Source organism: Paramisgurnus dabryanus, chromosome 2, assembly GCF_030506205.2.
Source record: "Paramisgurnus dabryanus chromosome 2, PD_genome_1.1, whole genome shotgun sequence".
In the NCBI taxonomy this organism is placed as follows: Eukaryota; Metazoa; Chordata; class Actinopteri; order Cypriniformes; family Cobitidae; genus Paramisgurnus; species Paramisgurnus dabryanus.
In genome coordinates, this window is record NC_133338.1 from 42,220,313 (window position 1) to 42,244,219 (window position 23,907).

The 23,907-nt window shown below is 38.7% G+C and overlaps 1 protein-coding gene across 1 annotated transcript; it reads left to right on the forward strand.

Annotated features, from left to right (window-relative positions):
• The first annotated feature begins 35 nt into the window (after nt 1–35).
• On the forward strand, nt 36–22,937 carry hdac8 (histone deacetylase 8). The gene is made up of 11 exons (XM_065289095.2): nt 36–282; nt 735–787; nt 906–1,036; nt 1,812–1,953; nt 3,724–3,836; nt 4,153–4,230; nt 4,788–4,896; nt 5,011–5,183; nt 5,570–5,664; nt 14,502–14,607; nt 22,043–22,937. Exons 1-11 carry the CDS (start codon nt 169–171, stop codon nt 22,063–22,065), a joined length of 1,137 nt encoding a protein of 378 aa, XP_065145167.1. The 5' UTR covers nt 36–168; the 3' UTR covers nt 22,066–22,937.
• Nucleotides 22,938–23,907: the final 970 nt, after the last annotated feature.

Below are 23,907 nucleotides of genomic sequence, written 5' to 3' on the forward strand. Positions count from 1 at the left end.
TAATTAGCGCGTGTAATTTCCGCCTCTTATTTTAAAATTCGAACTTTTATTTTGAAATAACTGCTGTTTGTTTTCGTTAGGTTCATAACGTTCGCAACAGCCAGTGCGCGCTTAAATCCTCTGTGTCGTTTTATGAGGTGCTTTGTTTTTAAATTGTTTCACTTTTAAATGTGTGATAAAGGAGAGGATAATGATGATAAAAGCAGAAATCGCATTGTGGTATATGTTTACAGTCCGGAGTACATCCAGACATGTGATTCACTGTCTAAAGTACCAAACCGGGTGAGATGAACTGCAACTTACACACCCAAACACAACACCTTAAGAGTTCGGTCGTACAATTTTATAGTTGAACACGTTAAGTTACATATACAAACTGTCTGAGATGATGATTTGAGGTACGGGAGGTGCCTTTGCTCTTAATAGCTGGACATTTAGCTTTTATTAATAAATAAGGTGTAGTACATCATTCAGTACTATGGTATCTTTGATTCATGGCGTCATGCCACAGTCCGTTTATAAGGGAATGAAAAAAAGAATTCACTTGTTTGTGAAATATAGGATAATCTAATTATGAGTTTCAGTCATTAAAGTTTGATTTTAATCATTGATTTCACTTTAATTTTAATCTTTAATGTAACATTACTTAGTCAGTATTAAAGATGTCAATGTAATAATGTTATACATGTATATGGTTACTGTTTCATGCTTTGCTTTGTTTTTCTTCTACACAGGCCAGTATGGTGCATTCACTGATTGAGGCTTATGACTTACTGAAATACATGAGGTAATCAGAACCTGATTTCCAGTTCAAAGCTTCATGACACAATTGGTTTGGTATTTAATGTGTTAATGATAATGCTAACTGATGTTTAACTTTGTTGAAAATGTTGTGTGACCTTAAGAGTGGTAAAGCCTCGTGAGGCTACCATAGAAGATATGGCGGTGTTTCACACAGACGCATACCTACAGCACCTTCACAAGATCAGCCAGGATGGAGACAATGATGATCCTCAGTCTGTTGACTTTGGCTTGGGTAAGACGATGTTTGTGCTTGCATTATTTTCACACTGTTCAGACATACTAATGTCTTTAGGAAAATGTACACACAGAGTAAGAAAGCATGTGCACGCTCACTTGTATATGCTTGTGGTTAATTTCAAATCCATGGGGATTAATTAATAGGGTGTTAATTTTTGAATATGAATGTTTTGAATATGAATGGAGGGGTTTTCTCCCATTCAGTCTCAAGGATAAGTGGATGGTGCACACAAGACGGTGCATAAGGCATTGTCATGAATACGTTTATCTAAGGAGATTACATGGCTGAAAGCTTGATTTTATGCACCTGTTTGTGCACCTGGAATAGCCAATCCTGTTTATTAGGAGGAGTGTCAGCACACCTCTGTTTATGTAATATATGAGCCAAGTTGTATCATTTTTTGCTACAGTACATGCAGTACCCTTCGCTAACAGTAGTGGGCAGGATCAAGCTTGTAACTTGCTCAGACCTTCAGAGTTTGCATTTGCACTGTCTCAGGGTTATTTATCCATGGGTAATTTAAATGTGTGACAAACTGACACTTCATACCTATCTCCAGGGATCTATAATAGTGTTATTGTTTTTGAAGAGGAAACGGGGCACTTGCCAAAAGATCTATTTTAATTTAGCTCAGTGTTTATTGTTCTTTCTCACTATCTGTATCTACTCTCACAATCTGTCTTTCCTCTCACTTTCCTTTCTACACACCATCCCATTGTTTCTCTCTCACTGTTATCAACCGTCCCTCATGTCCGCCTCTGTTGTTCAGGTTATGACTGTCCGGTAGTGGAGGGTATTTTCGATTACGCTGCTGCCGTTGGAGGAGCCACTCTGACTGCTGCCCAGAATCTGAAGGATGGAAAGTGTGATGTGGCCATCAACTGGGCTGGAGGGTGGCATCACGCCAAGAAGTAATACAACACAACAGGCCTTGTGCCCACCCTATTGTGTTTCACTTTCACATAAATCATTGAGATGCCAGTGTCATCTTTAGCATAAGCATATGGATCTGCTTGGTTTACTGTTTAGGCTGTTAAAGGAAAACACCACCGTTTTTCAATATTTTTGCTTTGTTCTTACCTCAACTTAGACAACTTAATACATACCCATCTTTTATCAATGCGTGCACTTAATCTTTGTAAAGCATGTTGTGAATGTGTTGGCATTTAGCCTAGCCCCATTCATTCCTTAGGATCCAAACAGGGAAGAATTTAGAAGCCATCAAACACTTCCATGTTTTCCCTATTTAAAGACATAGTAGTAGTTACACGAGTAAGTATGGTGGCACAAAATAAAACATGGCGTTTTTTAAGCGGATAGAAAATGAGAACTATATTGTATGGCGGAAGAGCAATTAGTTTGCAGCATCTCGACCTCTCGGCACGCAGTAACATCATTGCTCCTGACTACTCCCCTTCTCGCTCAAACTTCTGGCAATATTGCTGCACCTGAGGTTGAAGTGCTGCAAACTAAGTGCTATATTAATATATATGCATTTGCACACTTCAGTCTTACTTAAAAATTTATAAAAGTGACATTGCCTGTGAAAACACACCTAAAGTGAAATTTTTTTTTTTCGGGGGGGGGGGGGGTGATTTATTGTTTTCTACATAAAATCAAACTGCATAATGTAAAGGCAATTTTGTGAAAATGAAGAATTTGGTTCTGATATCCGCTGTTTTATTCTGTCATATTTTCTCCCTTTTTTCCCAAAACGCGATAAACGGCAGTCCTTCTTTTCTGCAGAATGCAATAAATCCGTTCAACAAATCACAGCGCACCATTCAACGCACTGTAAACAACAATGCCGGCGCTTTAAATTCACACAGAATCCTAGTTTTCCTTATCTACTTTGTACTTCATACTACGGACCAAAAACAAACAAACAAAATAATAATTTTGATGGCATTGATAAACCTGTGTTGTTTTTCTGTGCCGGGGAAGAATTGTAAGCAATCAAAATCAAATAATTTACGTGAGAGGCACTGGGGAGACGGAAAAATGTTGGCTGTTGCTTGTTCTCACATGACAGCATCAAGCTTCTTATTAATTCAATAGATTTATAGCATTTTGAAAAAAATCCTGAAAAATATATAATGCATTTTTAATGTTATTATAAACTAAAGATGCTATGTGAAAGTTTGTAACAGAAAATAGTGGTTTTCATCTTGTCACTTTCTTGGTATAGAAACAAATTTTTACAGAAATTAGTCAAAATGGGTTTATTGCATTTTGGAACCAAACTCTTCAAATGTACCCTTGATATCTGTCAAAGATTGAGATTAATATGAAATCAATGAGTGAATTCAAACTTTGATGCTTCTAATCTCATGATTAGATCAAGTGACCTGGTTTCACAGACAGGGTCACAAATGTCTAACAAAATATAAAGCCACTGGAGTTTAAACCAAAGAAATAGCACAACCGTTTCAGGGAATACACTTTACAAAAAATCATTGAGTATATTAAACTTGATTTATTATTTGTAACGTTTCATATTGTTAAACAAAAGACAAAAACTACTCATAGACTTTTTTTTGTTGTCAGCAAAAAGTAAAAAATGTCCACACTGAGATTAACACATTTTTGTGGACATTGTAAATGTCAGAAACATTTTTATGATGTTGTTTAGTGGGTCAATGGAGCAGCTGACTGTATGTGTGTGTGTGTTGTTGTGTAAGGGACGAGGCATCTGGGTTTTGTTATGTGAATGACGCCGTTCTTGGAATCCTCAAACTGCGGGAGAAGTATGAGAGAGTTCTCTATGTGGATGTGGATCTTCACCATGGAGATGGTAATAACACTTGACTGTTAATAATGGTTACTGTGTGTAACCATAACAATCGCTTGTCTCTGTTTGTATTTTTGTAGATGTTTGAATAGCTTCTGAATTAAATCTGACTCCTAAATCCAGATTGGCATCTTTGTAGAAATTAGGTTTCTCTTTATAGTGACTCAAGTTATTTCTTGATCGGAACATCAGAGTATCGTAGTGGTTGGATGGAGTCTCTGCTTCTACATAAATGCAAGGACATCTCCACTAGGTTCAGGTCTGATATAATATCCTTCCTTTGAGCATCACTAAATGGACTTTGCTGTTTCCTTCCCAGGTGTGGAGGACGCTTTCAGCTTCACCTCCAAAGTCATGACAGTGTCTTTGCACAAGTTCTCCCCTGGCTTCTTCCCAGGTTCGTCCGGCATGCCTCTACGCCTCAGTGAAGATCAGCACGCCTTTTAATTCCCTTAATTGACAGTCATGTTTCAAGTCATGCCAGAGTTGGAGCTGCAGGCCCCACTCTGGTGCCCAGAGTCTGATTACCAGGCTGATAACAAAGACCGGAGCTCAGCAGCTTCTTGGAGATTCTGAGAGCCACTTCAGTAGTTTAACAATAAAGCTAGTGAGGGTAACTGGGCAAGTACTGTATAGAGCCAACAAGTAAGATATTGTGGGCTTTATTCATTGGTTTTAGGGTTTTTTTGCTTGTTCACTTATTGTTATTTAGGTTTGTCAATTATCAAATGACCTTGACAAGGTCATTAGCTATTTTAAGATTTACAGATTTTGCCAAAGTCTGATAGATGATGTGCAACACCACCAGTTAAGCCCAAGTTATTTATTTATTTATTTTTCTTGATTTTATCTGTCTTAGATGTAAATTCAGTTCTGTATGCTCTTGTAAGGTTGAACAGATTGTGTATCATCATCATCATCATCATCACAAATGGTGTATCATTTTGTTCACAGGTACAGGTGATGTGACTGACACTGGGCTGGGTAAAGGACGCTGGTACGCTGTCAACGTGCCTTTCGAGGATGGAATTCGCGATGATCGCTACTGCCAGACCTTCACCAGGTCTTTGAAGTTTTAATAATCAATCATTAGAATGTAATTCCTCACTTCAGTGTTTAAATGCTTTGCTGGGCTTATAATACAATAATCTCATGTCTGTTTTTTTTTGTCTCTCAGCGTGATGCAGGAAGTGAAAGCGTACTTTAACCCCGAAGCGGTTGTGATGCAACTGGGAGCGGACACCATGGCGGGTGACCCCATGTGCTCGTTCAATATGACTCCCGTTGGAGTCGGAAAGTGTCTGAATTATATACTTGACTGGGAGTTACCTACCCTTTTACTTGGAGGAGGTGGGTGTAGTTGTATTTACTGAATTGTATCATTTTCTCAAAAACGTAAAACAAACAGACAATTCAGGCAGTGATGCCTTGGTTTGTTCCCCCTCTATGCCTTAACACCGCCAACTCCCTCTCCTCTCCTTGCTGCCAGCTTGGTGTCTTGGCCAAAAAGTTTATTAGTGTGCTGTTACGGGCAGGAGGGGGGGTTAGTCTGAGAGAAGAAAGTAAACTTTTGTGATTTTAGCCCATTTTGAAATGAGCTCTAAGCTGCAGACCTGCCTAGCCAAGCACTAGATGAAAGGTAGTAATTACACTCGTACAATGAAGCCCTTTTGCTGACTCCAATCCCCCTTGTCTTTCTCTTTCGGTCTCTGTATATACAACTCTGCCTCTCTCAGGTGGCTATAACCTTGCCAATACTGCCCGCTGCTGGACCTACCTAACAGGGACCATCCTAGGACAGACTCTATCTTCTGAGATCCCAGACCACGAGGTGAGACCAAGAGGTCTTCTTTCAGCAGCTGTCTAAAACCTCTCCTCTTCTACCCCCGCTGAGTCACCCGCTCTAATCAAAGATGCCCGGGCACCTCTCAATAACCGGGTTTGTTTTCATGTGACTCAGGAGCAGGGAGGCGGGTACGCACGTACACCGGCGGCGAAGAGGGTCTTAACAACAATACCACTCTGTCCTTACAGAATGACTGAGAGGGACTTGTGCTTTTATTCTTTCAATTGTTTACGCTCTACTCTCCTCTTCCTTTAGTGAAAGAGAATTTGTGTACCGTGTTCTGAGAGAACGAGAGAGAGAGCCCTTTAAGAGCTTTTTTTAATTTTGTTTGAGGAACTTTAGCGGAAAGATGAAGGAATGAAGCCTTGCGGTTGGTCAGGGAGAGTTTGATATCGCTCTTTTCTTTTGACGCACAAAGAAGGTCTTTTAATGTTTATAGAGAGCGCTTTCATGGACACCAGCATAAAAGATGCTGTTGTTTCAGCTGACGTGACCTCCTGCTTCGCTTTCACCTTTGACCTCTCAACAGGGCGAGCAACCAAAATAAGGCAATGGAGAATATCGTCAGAGAGTATTAAGGACATTGATGGTGATGATGATGAATGCATTTTTAAAGCAGAAGAGATTTATTTCGCTTTATTACACGGCTCGTTGGAATGCTTGATTCTGATTGGCAAGGCGCGACATTTGCAGTTTTGTAATTAGGGATGGTATGAAAATTTCATTTCATATGATTATAGTGACCAAAGTTATTACGGTTATCAATATTATCATGGTTTTGTTAAAATGAGATGGAAATGTTTACACGGTTCTCATTTTAACAAAGCCATGATAATATTGATATGGAAATGTTCAAAAAGAACTGATACACACACTGAAAATAAAAAAAAAGATTTATTTTTAAAAATCACAATTTAATATTTCATGTCCCTGATATTATTTCTGTGGTAAAAACATAAATCAATCTGTCTAACAAGTTTACCGTGAATGAATACAATACATCATCCCTTAAATGCAAAAAACTATGTTGCATGTGCGTGCTTGCATCAAACTGATTCTGGCTGAACAGGATTTACAGTGAGTTTTAAAAATCACGGTATTCAAACATGGTTGTAATGATAATAAAATTTAAAACGATAATACTAACCGTCAGGACATTTTATCGTGGTTAATCACGAAACCGGTAATCGTCCCATCCCTATTTGTAATTCACAGATAACAACCGAACTAAACTAATAACACGGTCGTTCAGATGCTGCAAATCAATTTGACAGGTACAGTTTAATATTAAACAAAATTAAATATAAATTTGTCTTTCAATAACATATATGACATTATATTGACAAATTATTAAACCTAATAGTGTGTTTGTGACATTTGAATGTCTTAAAACTAAAAGTAAATGGGTTTTTCTCACGGGAGGTCTGCATTCATTACAAAAAGCAAATTTCAAAACAATATTTAATGTTGCTTACCTTACTTGGGTAAATAGTCGTGTAATAAGCTAATATACATTATCCTTTACTTATTCTCATCAAGACATGTGTATGCATCAGCCTACAAATATTGAGAAAACTGTCTTTAAAGTCCAAATGAAGTCCTTAGCAAACATTACTAATGATAAATACATTTTTGATATATTTACGTTAGGTAATTTCCAAAAAATCTTTATAGAACTTTACATAATATCCTAATTTAAGTCTGGTTCTATCCACCCAGTATTTTGCTAACAGGATTTGGTCGTTTTTAAACCAGACTCATTTTTTTGTCGCATGTGATGGCCATATAAATCAATCTAATTTCAGCTTTTTCAGTCTTATTACATTTTGAATCTCGGGATCACCACCTCCTTCCCATTCCTCTTCAGTCTTTTTCTCTCTCTCTCTATAGCTTTTCTCATTTTATTGTCCCTTCCATCGGTTTTTCAAAGCATAAAACTCTTTGTCCTTCCCTTATAAAGAGAACCCCCCCCCCCCCCCCCCTTCTATCTCCTCTACACCACTGCTGTTATTGTGTGTCCATCCAGGCCAAACAAAACACTATTTAACTGTAGTGTGAGTCTATAAGGATATAGAAAATAGAGGGAGACCGAGAAAGAAAGAGATAAGGTTGTTAAAAGACAGAGAGGCATCAACCAATGGGGGTATAAAAAGCTTGAAGAGTATTTGAGCATAGAAGAAGCTGGGAACGGAGAGGTGAAACAAGAAGCACTTTGTACCTGTGCAATCTTTCTCTCTCCTCCAGCCCGTCCAGCTGCTGAGACTCAGAGGCGGCTCAGTTTGGGTTCTGCCCTGCCAGGACAGCAAACAATGAAGACAGACTGAAGTGGAGGCACACAACGAACTCATTCAGGCCCTGTCACACATACACGCACAGATAGATGAAAAAGCGAGGGTAGACGGTCCTCTCACATGGGAGACACAGAAATGAAGGGGATTTTTTCTTAAAGATCATCATGGTTGGGGCCAGAACAACTGTTTGTCTGTAAAAAATTGGGTTTTTTTTGTGGATTTGTTGAACCTTTTATAAGATCCCTCTAAAATGAAGACATGGAGTTGATCACAGTTATCTTTATAATACAAGTAGACTGCAACTTTGATTAGATTTCAGTGACAGGTTATGATTATCATCTGGTTGGCATGTTCATGTCTCCAGGTCTCCAAACATGTTCACCCAGCCTGCTATAATCATGAAACTCATCGTTCATCCAAAAATGAATATTCTGCCATCATTTACTCATCCCTATGTTGTTCTAAACCTGTATGCGTTTCTTTATTCTGTTAAACACACACACAAAAGATATTTTGATAAATTATGGTAAGCACACAATTGACGGTACCATAGTAGGATAAACAAATATTATGGATGTCAATAGATACCATCAACTGTGTTCTTACAATTTATTATCAAAATATGTTCTTTTGTTCAACAGAATGAAGAAACTTAAACAGGTTAAGAACAACATTGGAACTAATGAAAGATGACATAATTTTTATTTGTGGGTGAACCATCCCTTTTAATGACACATGGAATATTATTTCCAAACAGGTTTCACACCTCTTCCTGTCTGCCCATTGTCTCAGCACATCAAACAATGACAAAAGAAAGTATTTTGACATTGAAAACACTAAACTGTAGTGTACATTTTGTGTTATTGTAGCTCAGTGGTAGATCATTGCTTTAGCAGCAGCAAAAAGATTGTGAATGCACTGTACTGTAAGTAGATTAGGATGGAAGTATCTGCTAAGTGCATAAATGTACATGATCTTACCTTCAAGAGTACAATCATGTTCCTCTCTCAATGTCACAAAGGCTCATTTAATTTTGCCTGAAGTAAGGGTAATACTCTAAAGTGGCATAATGATTGTATAGTCTGATTGCAAAGCCAAAATAGATGCCATGTGTAGAGTTAACATCCTCTGTATTTGTTAAGAAGAAAGTCCCATCTGACAATTCATGTGGTTAGACAGAGAATGCATGGCTTTGTCCCGGTTAAATCTTAAAGGGACACTCCACTTTTTAAAAAAAAATATGCTCATTTCCAGCTAAACTAGAATTAAACATTAAGTTTTTACAGTTTTGGAATCCATTCAGACGATCTCTGGGTCTGCCGGTACCACTTTTAGCATAGCTTAGCATAATCCATTGAATCTAATTAGACCATTAGCATCACACTCAAAAATAACCAAAGAGTTTCTATTTTTTATTTTTTTTTTTAAACTTGACTCTTCTGTAGTTACATTGTATACTAAGACTGCAGTGATATTATGGAGCGCCCCAAAACATGGCACCTCCTGCAGCCATGTTACAGCAGCAAAGTCCTTGATTATTACGCCAGAATGAGAGTATAGTTCCTAGCTATATCAACTTAGAAAATCGCAACTTTTAATTTTCCGTCGGTCTTAGTACACGATGTAATTACAGAAGAGTCAAGTTTTAAATAGGAAAAATATCGAAACTCTTTGGTTATTTTTGAGCGCGATGCTAATGGTCTAATCAGATTCTATGGATTATGCTAAAAGTGGTACCGCCAGACCCAGAGATCGGCTGAATGAATTCCAAAACGGTAAAAATCAAATGTGTAACTTTAGGGGAGCTGAAAAATTAGCATATTTTCAAAAAAGTGTCCCTTTAACAGTAAAGAAAAACTTGATTATGCGATCGCATGATTCAATGCATAATCAGCCAAAGCCCCCATATTTATTTACATTTTATGTAGATTTCTGCTCGCAAAATATGCCTGATTTCATAATACCCGCATTTTTGTAGCGAAAAGTCATCTATATCTTAGCAGAAAGTTGAAAAATGTTGCATTTACTTCACACATTCACAGCCATCTCCCCTGTTGTCATGGGAATGTAAGGAAGTGACGCAATTACGCAACGTGAACATCAATGAAAAGCTGCAAACAGTTTTTCCAAGTTCACAAAGTTTTTACAAGTTCCCGCAATTTCATTGCATAAAATTGCATAAATATCCCTATTTTTTAAGAAAACGTGCCGCAAGATCAAGGATTTTTGCCCGCAACAATCACAAAAAAACTGCGTTTTTCTGGAAGGACTGCTTTAAGCCTGGAGTATAGTCTGTTTTTATGTGACCGTAGGTGCATGATCGAACGCACAGCATTGCAAAGCATAGTTTATTTGACTTGTACGTGTATGCACACGTTCGACGCATGCGCATTTTGACAAAATGCAATGCATCTCCTGGGCTACATATTACAATCTCCTGTAGGCGCAAATGCGACCTAGTTGTACAATGTACATAGGGTTTCAAAAATATGACGGTGCGGGTACAATACATGCGCACTCTTCTGACGATGAAAATTGCGTCATGTGCACTGTACACGGACCCTTGTGTACGCATAAAAAAATGGACAATATTTTGCCTTTGACTTTATCAGCGAGTGGTAGGAAATGTGCAGTGTTTTGTTTTAGGGATGTCAGGGACTGTGCTAGGCCTGTGGGTGGAAACGGACTTTACCGCTCTGTGGCCAGTCAACATCTGTACATCCTCTCCTTCTTTCTAAAACTTCTTTTCACTTGTTTCTGCCAAGTTATTTTCAGCACAGCCCAGTGAAATAACAAACAGTCAGTGCTTTGCTTCCCCCCCATAGTCAGTCAGCCAGATAGATGGTCGATTGGTCTTTCTCTCTGTCTCTCTGGTTCTCCTACTAACTCAAATACAGTTCGGAATTTGGAGGTGGGTGGGCTTACTAGGAATGGACTATCTGCATCATTTCCCTCCATTGTACATGGAGTGTCTCCTAAGACTGGTTCACAACAAACGCCAACATTTCAAACATTCTAGAGTCGACTGTTGGATTTTGAGTGCTGGGAAACATGAATGTTATTTTCACACTGACGCTACAAACACCAATAGTGATTCAGCAAAACCCAACAACCGCTGGAGTCGGGTGTTTGTTGTGGCACTGTGAATTGGCCTCAACAGACAAACTTGAACATACATGCTTGCCAGTGAATAAGACAGAGGAACTCCACCCTTGATCCCAAACACAGTCAAAACATAGTCATGGGGTGAGCTCACGCACACACTTTAACAAAATGACAGCTGTGGTTACGCTAGTCAAACACTGCTAAGAGGATCGCGAGGTCTTCTGCCCGGTCTGAATGGTTTGAGGAGGGGTTGACGACCCCAGTGGGCAGAACAGGGGGTGTAAAGAGGACAAACGGTGTGTGTGTTGTGCTTCTTTGGAAGAGGGTTGTGTGAGGGCTGTTTAGGTTGAGATGTGTAAATGTAAAACTGCTTTAGACAGGCGGGTTGGCCTTCAAATTGATTTTTATGGAGCCTTAATGCACAGCAGGATTGTTGGCCTTTACAGTTCAACTGAGGTTCTGAAAAACCTCTACTAACTGCTTGTTATGACCTACTAGTACTGTAGTTCAAACTGTTGTGTTTAAAATTGCAATGTTTGCAGCACATTATGTCTGATTAAGTGTTTGGATGTACTACCACCATAGTAACTGTTAATGTATACCTTGTTATAATGTAAATGCTATAAAACAAGTTATATGCTTTGCAAGGCTGTGCGTTTGACGGCCCGCATTTGTTCGCATTAAAAAACGATTATACTTCAGCCTTTGTCGCTTTGGATAAAAGCATCTGCCAAATGCATAAATGTAAAATGTAGATGGATAATATTGTTATGCAAATAGTGGTCAGGATATGCAAGATGTACCTTTCAGCCCCAACATTAAAGCTAACCATAAACAATATGTTTACAGTGATGAGAGTAGGTTATCCTGAGAAGTAGGTCGGATTTACTTTCCTGTTTTTTAAAATTTGGCATTTTTGAGATTCTTCCATCATATTCAAATGACATGGCTGTACTTTATAAACATTTCTTAGACATGTACATATACGCACATTCTCTCATTGGCTGCCAAGTTTTTCATGCTGGGATAGACAGGATGTTGTGAGTGCCAGTAGTGTTATGTTTGCATTGTCTGTTGTTCTGCCCCTTGAACCAAGTCTGGTGGTTTGCTACAAAGTGAGAGACAGACATACTGTCAGCACAGGTTTGGCTCATTGCCCCTCACACCTAAAGTATGACTGATCTATGGTGGATGCTGTAGGTATTCACCCATATTATTGACTTTAGAAAGAAATAAAATATGCCCTAAGTTCAGAGATTCTGACTTTTTTTTTAAGTCACGACAGCTGTCAATATTTTTAAGCTCCGTTTTGGGGATTTTGTATAACTTAATAATTCCAACTGGAAACACTTTGTATGGATGACACTACAGACTTAGGATCAGGTGTTTTTTAACCCCTCCAGACTGATCCATCTCAAACAAAAAATTTTACGCAACAACCCCGTGTGGCCTCTCTATCTTCTTCCGTGGGTGGAAATATTTTGCAGTCGTGTCTGGGAAGTAGCTGGCTCCCAGAATTCCGGAGTTGAATAAATGCTGGAAATGAGCTTTGGGAAAGTCCATAATGGATTTTGGGTGGTGCTGATGCTCGAGGAGTCAAAGTTGAAAAAGTCACATGGTAAAACCTAAACTCACCTTTTATGATGAGCCAAGACTCAATGACAATGAAGGTCATCTTTTGTCATTGTGTTTTCTTTCTTGGTCTTAAGTGAATTACTGTGTTGAGGAGGGAGTTGTTGATCCTATTCTGTCTGCCACTATTACAGTTACCCTCTTCATATAAACGTTTGTTAGTTTGTCATCAAATTTTGATTATTCTCAATCATGGTTGTATAGAAAAACATACCACACAAACACAAAAACAGCCTTTGTTTTAACATGGCCTTAATGTAGTCCAAACCAAACAATGCAACAGAGAAGTGGACAGTGCTGTTTCAGATTAGTTTGCTGGGGAAAGGTTGAGTTCAAAAGAAACACTAAGTGGCATAGTGGGGTGTCCTGAGTGTGTGTGTAGGGGAGAGCTACACACATATCTTCAATATTAAAGATATGAACAAAAATAAATTTGACACACAATTTTTGACAGGCACATTTATTTTGTTGGCAGCCAGCAATCATTTGTGTGTAGCCTATTTAAAACAACGAGGAGAATTACGCTAACGTTAGCGGTTTCCATATTGTAAGTGGTGAGGGGTTAGTTGTAACACAGCGTTACAATTAACCCCGCTGGGTCAAAATATTTTCAAGCCCACCAAAAAAGTTGCTAAGGGCTGCAGACATATTTCAGAACGATGCTATGTTTTAGTCAACAAAACACTGATTAATATGATATAGCATTGGATTTGGTATCTTACACACCCAACTTAGAAACCGTAAAAAACATCTGATGAAAAAATGTATTTACATGTCACCAAAACACTCGTTCATCATTAACTGTCTGGAAAAACATTATACATTTCCAATAAGTTGTGGGAGATCGTCTTCTGGTAGCGTGAAAAAAAACAGAAAACCAAAACGCTCAACCTTGTGCAACAATGTGAACAGTCCGTGTTTCAACTAACCAATGCGTTTGTTTTTGCCCCGCGCACCGCTACATATTAACAGCAACTTAGTAACTTATTCAATGTGCACTAATCATCAAAGTGTGTATCAGCAAATTTCTGATCAAACGTATGTGTGTGCGTATGTAGAACACACACATTCACAGACTCATATGTTCTGTAATCCCTAGCATGTTGAAGTGCATTGAGACCGGAGGTAAACCGGATAAACAAGAGAGGAGTAATTGAAAGCAGAGTCGAGTTAATGCATGTAACACACATGCAACCATATCTGATGCTTGCCAATACCAGATACCTCACCAACACAATGCAGACAGTGTTTGAAATGAGCAAGGCAGCGCGTTTGGCTGTATATTTGGCTAACCCTTGTAGTTTCCATTTTAAAAACATAATGCTAATTGTAATTCTGAAACTTTGGCTTGCTTTCAGCCTAATGGGTCAAGACACTGAGACAGACAGACAGAGCATGGGTATCCACAGAGTGTTGATGAAAATGCTTATGCGAATAGATTTGTGTGTATTTGGAAGAAAGTGTGACTAAACTTTCCCCAGTATACTAAAGTCTGTGTTGTTTTCAAGCTCAGGAAAATATCACAAAGCAGAACTTGTTTTTATGAACAAACACTGGCTTATATTAAAAGGTCATTATTGAAGATCTGTGATAACTAAGTGAAATCTTTTTCCTAGCTTGAGAAATGTTTGTATGACTAGCTGCTTGAGGCATCTATGCCTGTCATCCTCTCCCGTGTATTGTTTTTGTCTATTTTAACAGACTGTAAACAAGTTTTCACATTGAGCAACAGAATTATGGTCAGGAAAATTATATGGTGGTGATCTGTCTTTTTTTGCTTTTTCCCCAATCCAGTACTTCACAGAATACGGCCCAGATTATTCCCTGGAGATTAGTCCGAGCTGCCGACCCGACCGTAATGAAAACCAGCATCTGGAGAAGGTCATCAACACCATTAAAGGTAATTGCAATGACAACATCTAGAACATTGCTATACAAAACACGGACCTGAATCTTAGCCCTTTATCAGACCTATGGTGCTTTTCCATTGCATGGATTGGGTCAGGTCGGGTCATCTCACCTCACTTTGGCTTGGTTAGCTTAACACTTCGGAGTGGGAGGGATTATAGGCGTGTCGTTATATTTGCGCTGCCTACTGCTGTGACATCATACAAGTGAGAGCGTCGTTGTACATTCTCATTCATTTATTTATTTATCAGTCCACCACACCACAAATAGATGTTTGCACATCATGTTTGTCACCACCTCTGTCTCACATGACAGTTTCTGTAAAAAACACCTGTGGTGTCAGTCGACGCACTCCGCTGAGCCTCATTTAAGTTGCGTTTAAGCATATATGTGGACGTGCGCATCGCGAATAAGCCGCCACAAACTGCAAGTCTGGAAGAAACTGTTATGCTGTTCCTGATTCTCAACCTGTGGAGGTTTTTTATCACTAAAAGGTAGTTTGGGAACTTACAGCAAAGCACAGATGACAACATGTTTACTTGAGACAGCGCAAGCTAGCATGAAGGTAAAGCTAATCTTTTAAATAATAGCAATGACGCTGGTAGTGACGATTCTCTCAGACCAATCAGTGATCTACAGTGTTTTCGCGGAACGTTTTGGTATCAGCTCGGGTCGCTTGGAACCCCGACCGAGGTGGTCCTAAAAAAAGTAACGCGTACTATGTACTGCACCCATTGGAAAAGCCCCCAAAAGTAAGCTGACCCAAACCAAATCGTGGGCTACTATGCAATGGAAATGTGTCACTAGTAGAGTGCCATTTCCACAGATAGTATTGCTTAAATTAGCTGGTTCAAAAGTTTGGCCACCATTAAGGATAGATACGATGGTGTAAAACTCATTATCCTTATGTCATTCGTTTATCCATCCATCCATCCATCCATTCAGGCAGCAGTCCCATCAGTGTCCTTTGCGTCAACCCCCACTTTTGACCAGAGAGACCTTAAAGTTAAACCAACCACAGTTGTCCCATGCAACCGACTCTCCTCAGCTGTAGAAAAGAGACACATATCTGTTTGATGTTCCCAGTCATCTGTAAACAAATAAGCAAAGCATTCCTAGGCATTCGAAGTTGAAGTCTCTAGAGAGAGGCTGAGATGAGAACAGTCTAAACTAGGAACATTTGCACACATGTACGTGCAGGGCCCCAGACACGCACATATCCGCACTTTTATGAGATGTGTCTGAAAAAAGCGTCTGGTTTGTCCCGTTGACACACAAGGTTTTGAATTTGTTTCCTTCGTATATGTTATAACTTAACATATTTCAGTGTCGTCTTTTATCATGGGTTCTGTGTTTGTATTGGACAACTCGATTCTTGTTTATTTGAGGTTTCTGAAAACTCCAAGCTCTGTTGCCTTTTCACCTTCTCCAGGGACGATATTCTTAAGACTAAAACAATGTTTCAAAGTAATTCTGAGAACATTTGGACAATGCCCTTTGGATATAATAAAGAAAACTTTGTCCTCCTGAGCTCCTTCATGCAGCTGTCTAATGGGCTAAAAGCAGTTTTCAGAGTATTAACACGCAGACAATACATCAATCATTCGAATGTTTCTTCCTGTAAGTATTGAAGCCAATTTGTGTCACTAACTTTTCTGCATGAGCATTCAACCTTGTAAGGTTCAGCGCTCAAAGTGTCCAATGCTTGTGTGAGAAAAATGAGTGACAACTTGTGGTCTCTTGTTCTCATCATCTCACTTCTCATGTGGTAAAGTTGACCTGTGCATTAACCACCTTTGACTCACACCCAGCCTGTGAGGTGTGATCAGCCACTATAAGAAACAGATAGCACATGTCAATATTCTGAATCCCAGCTGCTCCACTTTAACCTCAGAGACAGCTTTTCTTTTTAGTGGCTTTTCATCTGTGACTAAACATTTCTCCTTTCATTTACTGATCTCTATCTTATTGATCTCTCTCTCCGGTCCCTGTTCTGGTTAATGTCTACTCCACTTACTCTTTCCGCGAAAAGGGCCTCAGATCTCTGCTGTTGACCTGAAGGTCCCTGAGAGGTCACCACCCCACCATATGAGGAAGCAGTACAATCTGACAACAGCCATATAGCTGACACCTTTAAAAAGTTCAGCTTAGTTAGTCACATTCCTTCAGCCTCCGAACTTAATCCGCAAACGTACACCATCTAGACCTGTTGTCAGCAATTTGGGATTATATATGAACCAGTGCATCGTGCATTGTTTGAATATGTGCAAATATGAAATTTGAGAGCTATGCTTCTCTCGCATGTTGGTCTTTAAATGGTACTTGATTCGTTTGGAGAGGATAAATTCATAAGCAAGCTTTTTCCACTTTTATGTTTTGCAAAATGAGAGCTTTGCATATTTCGGAGACCATAAATGGTACAAACAACTTAAACTACAAGCAAACATGCTTATTTTCTGTGCCCATGCGGTATGTGTAGCATGTGCCACGTGTTTGTTCTATCCCACAGCAGTAGTTGCTAATTAAAAAGGGCTTAAGGGGCAGGGTGCTCGGCTTCCATTTTAGGGTTTTCACCCTTCTCATTTAGAGCGCTATAGACTCCTGCAACAAAGCTAGTTATCACACACATGAGCACATGGATCAGTTTAGACTGCAGGATCCTTAGGCTACTAATACACATTAGAGACATAAATATTGTACTCAAATTAGCGTTTCTGCTCGTTTTACAAACGATTGTACATTGTCTGTTGTTGCATGCGTAACATCACTTCCTCACTTTTATGAGCAGTGACCAATCCCCTATTGGTTTTCTTTATTGTGTGTTTAGATGCATTTATATAGACATATTTAACTTCTCAGTGGCATCTGTTCTGCTATGTTAAATATACAAGATGGTATGTGATATGCAAACCATCTAACCACAAATGTAGCACATTTAATTGTTTTGTCCAGGGGGACATTTTTAGCTTAAAATTCCATTGTATGGAGTAATTATCTGTCTGCCTTTTATACGCATGTGGTACAGTCTAAAAAAAGCAAATTCAATTTTATTTATATAGCGCTTTTCACAATTGTTAATTGTTTCAAAGCAGCTTTACATGAGTAGATGTAGGGGAAAACACAGAATAATCAATAGATAATATAAGAAGTAGAATACAGCGTCTAAGAATAAACCGTACCAGGGAGCGTAGTAATAATGTAACGTATACAGTAAAGTGCTAAAATAAGCCAATGTTGGCTGACTTTCCTGGGGATGAAAAAACCCTAGGAGAAAAACCCTGTGGGAAAACTCCTAGAAGGACAAAATCCCTTGGGAGATTAATATATATTTATATATATATAAACACGATAGGGATAGGAAGCGGGTAAGCGGATTAAACTGGTTCAGCCGGTGGTCGTTGGTCGCGTATCGGCTAGGCATCACGTTGAAGGACAGCCAGTAGATCAGTGTTGTGATTACCTTCACAGCAGCAGGAACTGGGTCTGTTTGTCTCATTGTCCTCGGGGTCGAGGACGAGACGGGGAGAGAAAAACAGAATTCTATTAGCATAGGGACCGTTCGCATGTAATGCAAGTGTCATACAGTATAGTGGTTTAAAATCTGCTCTGTTCCAGACAGGCTACCTATTGCGGGATAAGTATATTACCTAGATGAGTTATGTGCATGCTTTGTTCTGGACAAATTAGCTATTGCGGGATAAGTACATTTACTTGACATTTTATGTGAATGCTTTGTTAAAGAAGAATGTCTTAAGTTTAGACTTATAGAAATATACTGATAATGTAAGGAGGGTAAGGGTTATTCACACTGTAATGCATTAGTTGGACGACTGTCAGCGTTTGCCACAGAGGTAGAAACAACAAAAATACGGGCCGCGGATATGAAGTCATAACCCACCACTGTCAACAACACCAACCTAGCCGTGCTGCGGTTTAAAGGAAACTTCTGCTGTCTGACAGAGTTTATCTGCATTTTGGTAGTGAAGTGTAAATGATATCTTACTGGTAAAAAGACAAATTTTTGTATGTACTGGTACAGTCTATGGTAAATCGGCCAATGATGCTTGCTATACTTCTTAAGAATTACGATGAAATGCCGCTTCATCCAAAAGCCAGAAGGCGCTATCGTGCAGAAACTCAATATGCGCTGTAGACGAAGAACCATTGCTCATGCAGCTCCAGATAAAGGCTTAAGCATATATTTATATCACTGTTTCTCAAAAATTTTCAGGTTTTTTATGATAATAAAGAATATGTATAATGATTATGTTTGACAAGTGTTGCTTTTTCAAATGCATGTTAAAAACAACTCAAACTAACAGTGATTTCAGATCGATAAGGACTTACTGATCAAAAGCCATAGTACATGAAATAGCTGTGCATAATATTGGCTGTGCGATTCAGAATAGTTATCGGCCAGGTATTATTAGTATTTCGGCATTTATCGTCGCATCCCTAATTTATGGCCATTTACCAAAATTATTAAAAGAGGTGTACCACTTTAAATCTACATGGACTATTTAAATTATGTCTTAAATACCTTTCTGGACCCTGAAAGCTGTGAGTTGCATTACTCTATTGTGTCTTAAAATACTCGTATTTCATCAAATATATCTCAATATGTGTTTCGAAAATAAAGTCTTATTCGTCTAACATCTAATTAATGTCAAAATGTTCATTGTTAGGCGAACTATCGATTCTCGAGAAAAATGCTCAAGTGTGGTTTCAGTTTTGATCATAACTAGTTGCAGACAATCTCCGCTTCATTGCGAATAATGAGGAGTTCCCTGGTCCCTGCTTCATTCCAGTTTTTATTTCATTTTTTGTCATGAACAATGATCTGCATTTGAACCGATAACTATGTCATTGCGCCGACACATGCGTCACTAATACGACACACCTATTTAACGTCATCATCTTCAATCCCAGCAATGTATTAGGCAGATGCTTTTATCCAAACCAACTTATAAAAGTGAGGAAAACCTCAAAGCAATTCCGCATATGGAAATCAATCCAATTGAAGGAGGAAGTAATTATTTGTGATAAGCATTTTATTAAGCAATAAATTACACCATCAAAGTGGCTTCTACAGGATCGTCTAAAGACTCCCATATAGTTTTCTACAAACTTTCACACCCGTGCGCTCTAGCTTTCAAATCAACAGCTCACATCAATTAAACCACATTTTAATTAGGACTCCGCTGTGCCACTTGCTGTTGTTTACGGCCTTGCCTTATTTATTTATGTTGCGTAAGCTTAGCGTCTATGACGGAAGGAGAAAGCAGGCAGATGAGGAAACACAAGAGCGAGATGGAGTGCCAACCTGTCTGGTGTGAGATATCAGTCGGCCTGAAAGCTTTTTAAAATTTCTATCAGTGTCTAACCTTCCCAAGCGTGAGCTGTAATGATAATACGCAAAACCACTTTTCCGTGAAGAACTGCGATTGATTAACGCAGGTCATAAATAGAGAGGCTTGCAGTTGTTACACATTACCAGAGTTTCCAAGCACATCTGGGTAACATTTACAACAGTCAGCCTTGCGTTATTAAACGCAGAAAGAAAAAGAAGTGGAGAAAACGAGTGAACACCATACATGGTGGTTTTCAGTGATCCCGATCAGCAAAATTTAAAGCAGTTTAGTTTAGCTCAGCCTGAAGGCCATATCATTTTCAAAAGTGGGTGTTAATAGAAGTAGGACTTTTTGCTGCACTTAAAGCTGAAATTAAACTGATCCGAAAATGTTTATGTTGTCCAGAATTGTTGCTTACACTGTCCACTTGACCCTAGCTGTTACTGGGGCGATACCTTTTCAAAAGTTCACCTAAAAAGTTCATATTGGTACCTCAAAGGTACATACCGGTGCCAAATGTATACATATCTGTACCTTAGTGGTACTTATTAGGACCTTTTTAAAGTGCAACCTAAAACCAATTTAATTTTGTGTATTTGGTATAATAAAATGTGTTTACGTGGTTTATGGTTAAAAAACACATTATTTTCCACATGCCGTATATTTTTGTAGATCCAGATTTCCCTCTCTTACTGAAATGCAATGATTTATGTACAAAACTCATTGATTTCCCTGATTGGCCAGCTAATCTGTACACTGTAATCACCTCAATACCTCTGACGTCACCCGGAAATGTGACGCTCCTTACCATGTTTGAACGATTCGCACACAATGCAATGCTGACAGGAGTTAACTTACGGGCTGTGAGTCCAAGCAGGAAGAATTAGGATAATGTCGGTCTTGTCTACATCACCAATCGCAGGAAGTAAACTGTTGCCTATCTGTGTGTTTTTTTTTTGTAGCCCAAGAAAAGAAATTTATGTTGGAGACAATAACTCGCGTCATTGTTTACTTTGGGATTTTTATCTTTTGCATATCGCTAACATGTAATAATACACACCCAAGGAAATGTAAAATCATGAATGGGATAATTGGGGCGCTATAATAAAGGGTACTGCCCCGGCAGGTTGGGACCATTTTTATCTTTATTTTTTGACAGTGTATAGAAAACCACTGGACTGCTGCTAAGGAAAGGTTATGCAGGTCAAACAGCAGGTCAAAGGACTATGTTGTGTTTAAAATAATGTTAATACGTTATTTCAAATGTGTAGCTGTTGTCTGGCACCATGACAGATTAAATGTAACAAAAGGAGAAAATGTGTATTCTTCACACTGAAAACAGTTCCTTTAATTGTAACCAAAATGTCCTTTGGTGTCTTAAATTCAAATCAGCTGCATTGGCAGCCATAATGTTATCAAAAGAGCAGCTGGTCTGAACAAAGGGGACATCCTTTTTATTGCAACTGTATAGTTTCTGTATGAATGGAAGGCAGACTTTCAATGCAAATTGCGGTTTGTAAATCCATGTAAATCGATTTAGATGAAGAAATATTTGAATAGGTTTGTGCTTCCACATGCCATAGGAAATCCTGCTTTTTCTGATTTGCCGTGTGTCAACTTGATTTAGGATCAGTGTCACACTGACATCAGTGAGTGGTAAGTTCTGGTGCAGATGTGACAAACCATGCACAGCTGTGGATCGGGCTGTATCTTAAACCTTTTGTGAACACTTAGAATTTTCTCAGTCTTTCCTGTCAGTAAATGCCGTCTATGCTGTCAGACCTGACACATCAAAGCACACTTGAGGTTTACCCATCTGCTCTTGGCATATCAAGGCAATATGTCTGAATGGCTTATTTAGATTATTCTGTCTTTTTCGGTGTCTGCATGCTAGCCTGTTCCTATATGTTTAGTTCTGTATGTGCAAGTGAGACAGAACATATCAGTGTATAGGCTTTCGCAACCATTACACCTGGTGTCCCCATCTGTGTGTCAACAATTCTCCATTATGTTTTTCTGTGATTCATTTTTTAATTCTCTTTACCCCTCTCTATCTCCTCCCCTACTTGTTTACAGGGAATCTGAAGAATGTAGTTTAGGAGTGGGCTCCCAGCTCATGTTTCCAAATCAGCCCTGCTCCTCTAATGAAGACAGTATGTCGGATTCATCGCCAGAAGGGAGCTTGGAAAACATTACTTGAATGTTTCCAGGGAACATTTTTTAAATGCAGAAACAGGCCAGTGTTGTCCTAACTGGAGTGTGTGTTTAAAAGGTTATATATTTTTTCAAATCCTAAGCCATTTTCAGATGAAATTCAAAACTTGGATGTTAAATGGTTTTAGTGAGGTATATCAAATATGAGGTACATGTTTGTCTGTTGCTCTTTATGTTTTAACTACTTTCAAAGTATAGTATAGCGAAAGGCAAGTCTTTTTCAAGATGGTAGTGTCCTGTCACAGATATTCAAGAATTACTGTACGTAAACCATGGTTCAAATGGGAAGAATGTGTCACTGAAGTCTTTAAATGTGACCGCAAAACCCTTAGTCTACTCATTCACACTCTCTCACATTCTGACACCTCCAAGGCGTTGACTATATACTACTGTGAGTTATTGAATTACTATTTCTAATGTTGTTTTTATGGCAAGTCTGTGAGATTATTAATTTATACTGTCAACCATCTTTTACAACATTTAAATGCAATAACAAGCAGTTATGTTGATGTGGTGCTAGTCACCCTTGGGTTGTTTGTGAATTGAGTAGCCCATGTTAAATTTAACAAACAAACTGACCAATTTTCAAGTCACGTTGGTTTCATGAACTGTTTTATGTTTCCTGTATGGCATGCATTTTACTGCAATGTTTACGAACTTGTGATTTATGAGTCTAAATACTGTGTTTTTATGCTCTGTCACCTTTTCATTTTTATATAAATGCTCTTCTGTTATATATTAAAATACAAATAAGCAATTGTGTGGCATTTTTTAATGTTGCTTTTCCATTGAGTCTTGCAAGATGCTTTACAAGTGTGGGCTGCCACATGTGGAAGTCCTCTTCTTTTTAGCATGATATTTATGGATGTCTTGGTTTCATGGGTTTCTCTGAATGGCACACAGTGTGTGATTCATTAAGTACTTTATTAGCTTCAAGAGATGGGGTTTGTTGCATTTCAACTCTAATAAACTGATCCATGCTTGCAAAAGAGCACAGTAAATGTAACAGAATGAAGTGTAGGGCCAATACTGATTTCAGCAGCTCATCTATTAAAACCTTTAAACGTGTAGAACCACTTTCTAGGTTTTTTTGCTTAAATGGGATTTACTGCATTATTTATAACACTTTTAAGATTAAGCATGATTTCCTTAAGCTAGATTTTAACTTACATTGTACAGCATTAAGCATCTAATTCATCTAAACAGAAAACGGTTGAAAATCCCATTGCGTCTCTTGATTGGCTGTCTGCTGTACAGGCACCTGCTCTGTAGTTGTATGTTTGACATCCCAACGAAATTATGCAAAGTGTTCATCTGTCTACCCTGAACACGTGCTCAACCTTTCACTCTGACGCTCATAAACTGTCACCTCACTGATCATCTATTCATTTAGCCATAAATAAAAAAACAGTGCGGATACATTTTTTCTCAACGTTGGTTTGAAGTGAAATATTCGAGGTGTCTGGCTCATTATTCTTCACAAAGGTAACCTATGACATGTGTTTTGACAACAAAGGCTATGTTAAAACCGTTTGTCTTATTTGCATAACGTTTCCCATAGGAGTGAAGCAAATCCCTACTCCTTTACCCGTCACTTCCCTCCTAATCTACATGTGAAGTGTCTTTATGAATGACGACAGATGCAGTCTTTTAAGCCTTTAAATGGAAAAGAAACCCGCCGTTTTAGTGCAGCTCTTTGGAAATATTGATTAGAAACTCGAGAGTTA

What these genes read in the sequence shown, in the direction of transcription:
- hdac8 (XM_065289095.2), top strand. Translation starts at nt 169, where the DNA reads ATGTGTGATAAAGGAGAGGATAATGATGATAAAAGCAGAAATCGCATT. An exon ending in GTCTGTTGACTTTGGCTTGG is followed by an intron (nt 1,037 to 1,811) that starts GTAAGACGATGT and finishes TCTGTTGTTCAG; the next exon opens with GTTATGACTGTCCGGTAGTG. An exon ending in CTGAGATCCCAGACCACGAG is followed by an intron (nt 5,665 to 14,501) that starts GTGAGACCAAGA and finishes TCCCCAATCCAG; the next exon opens with TACTTCACAGAATACGGCCC.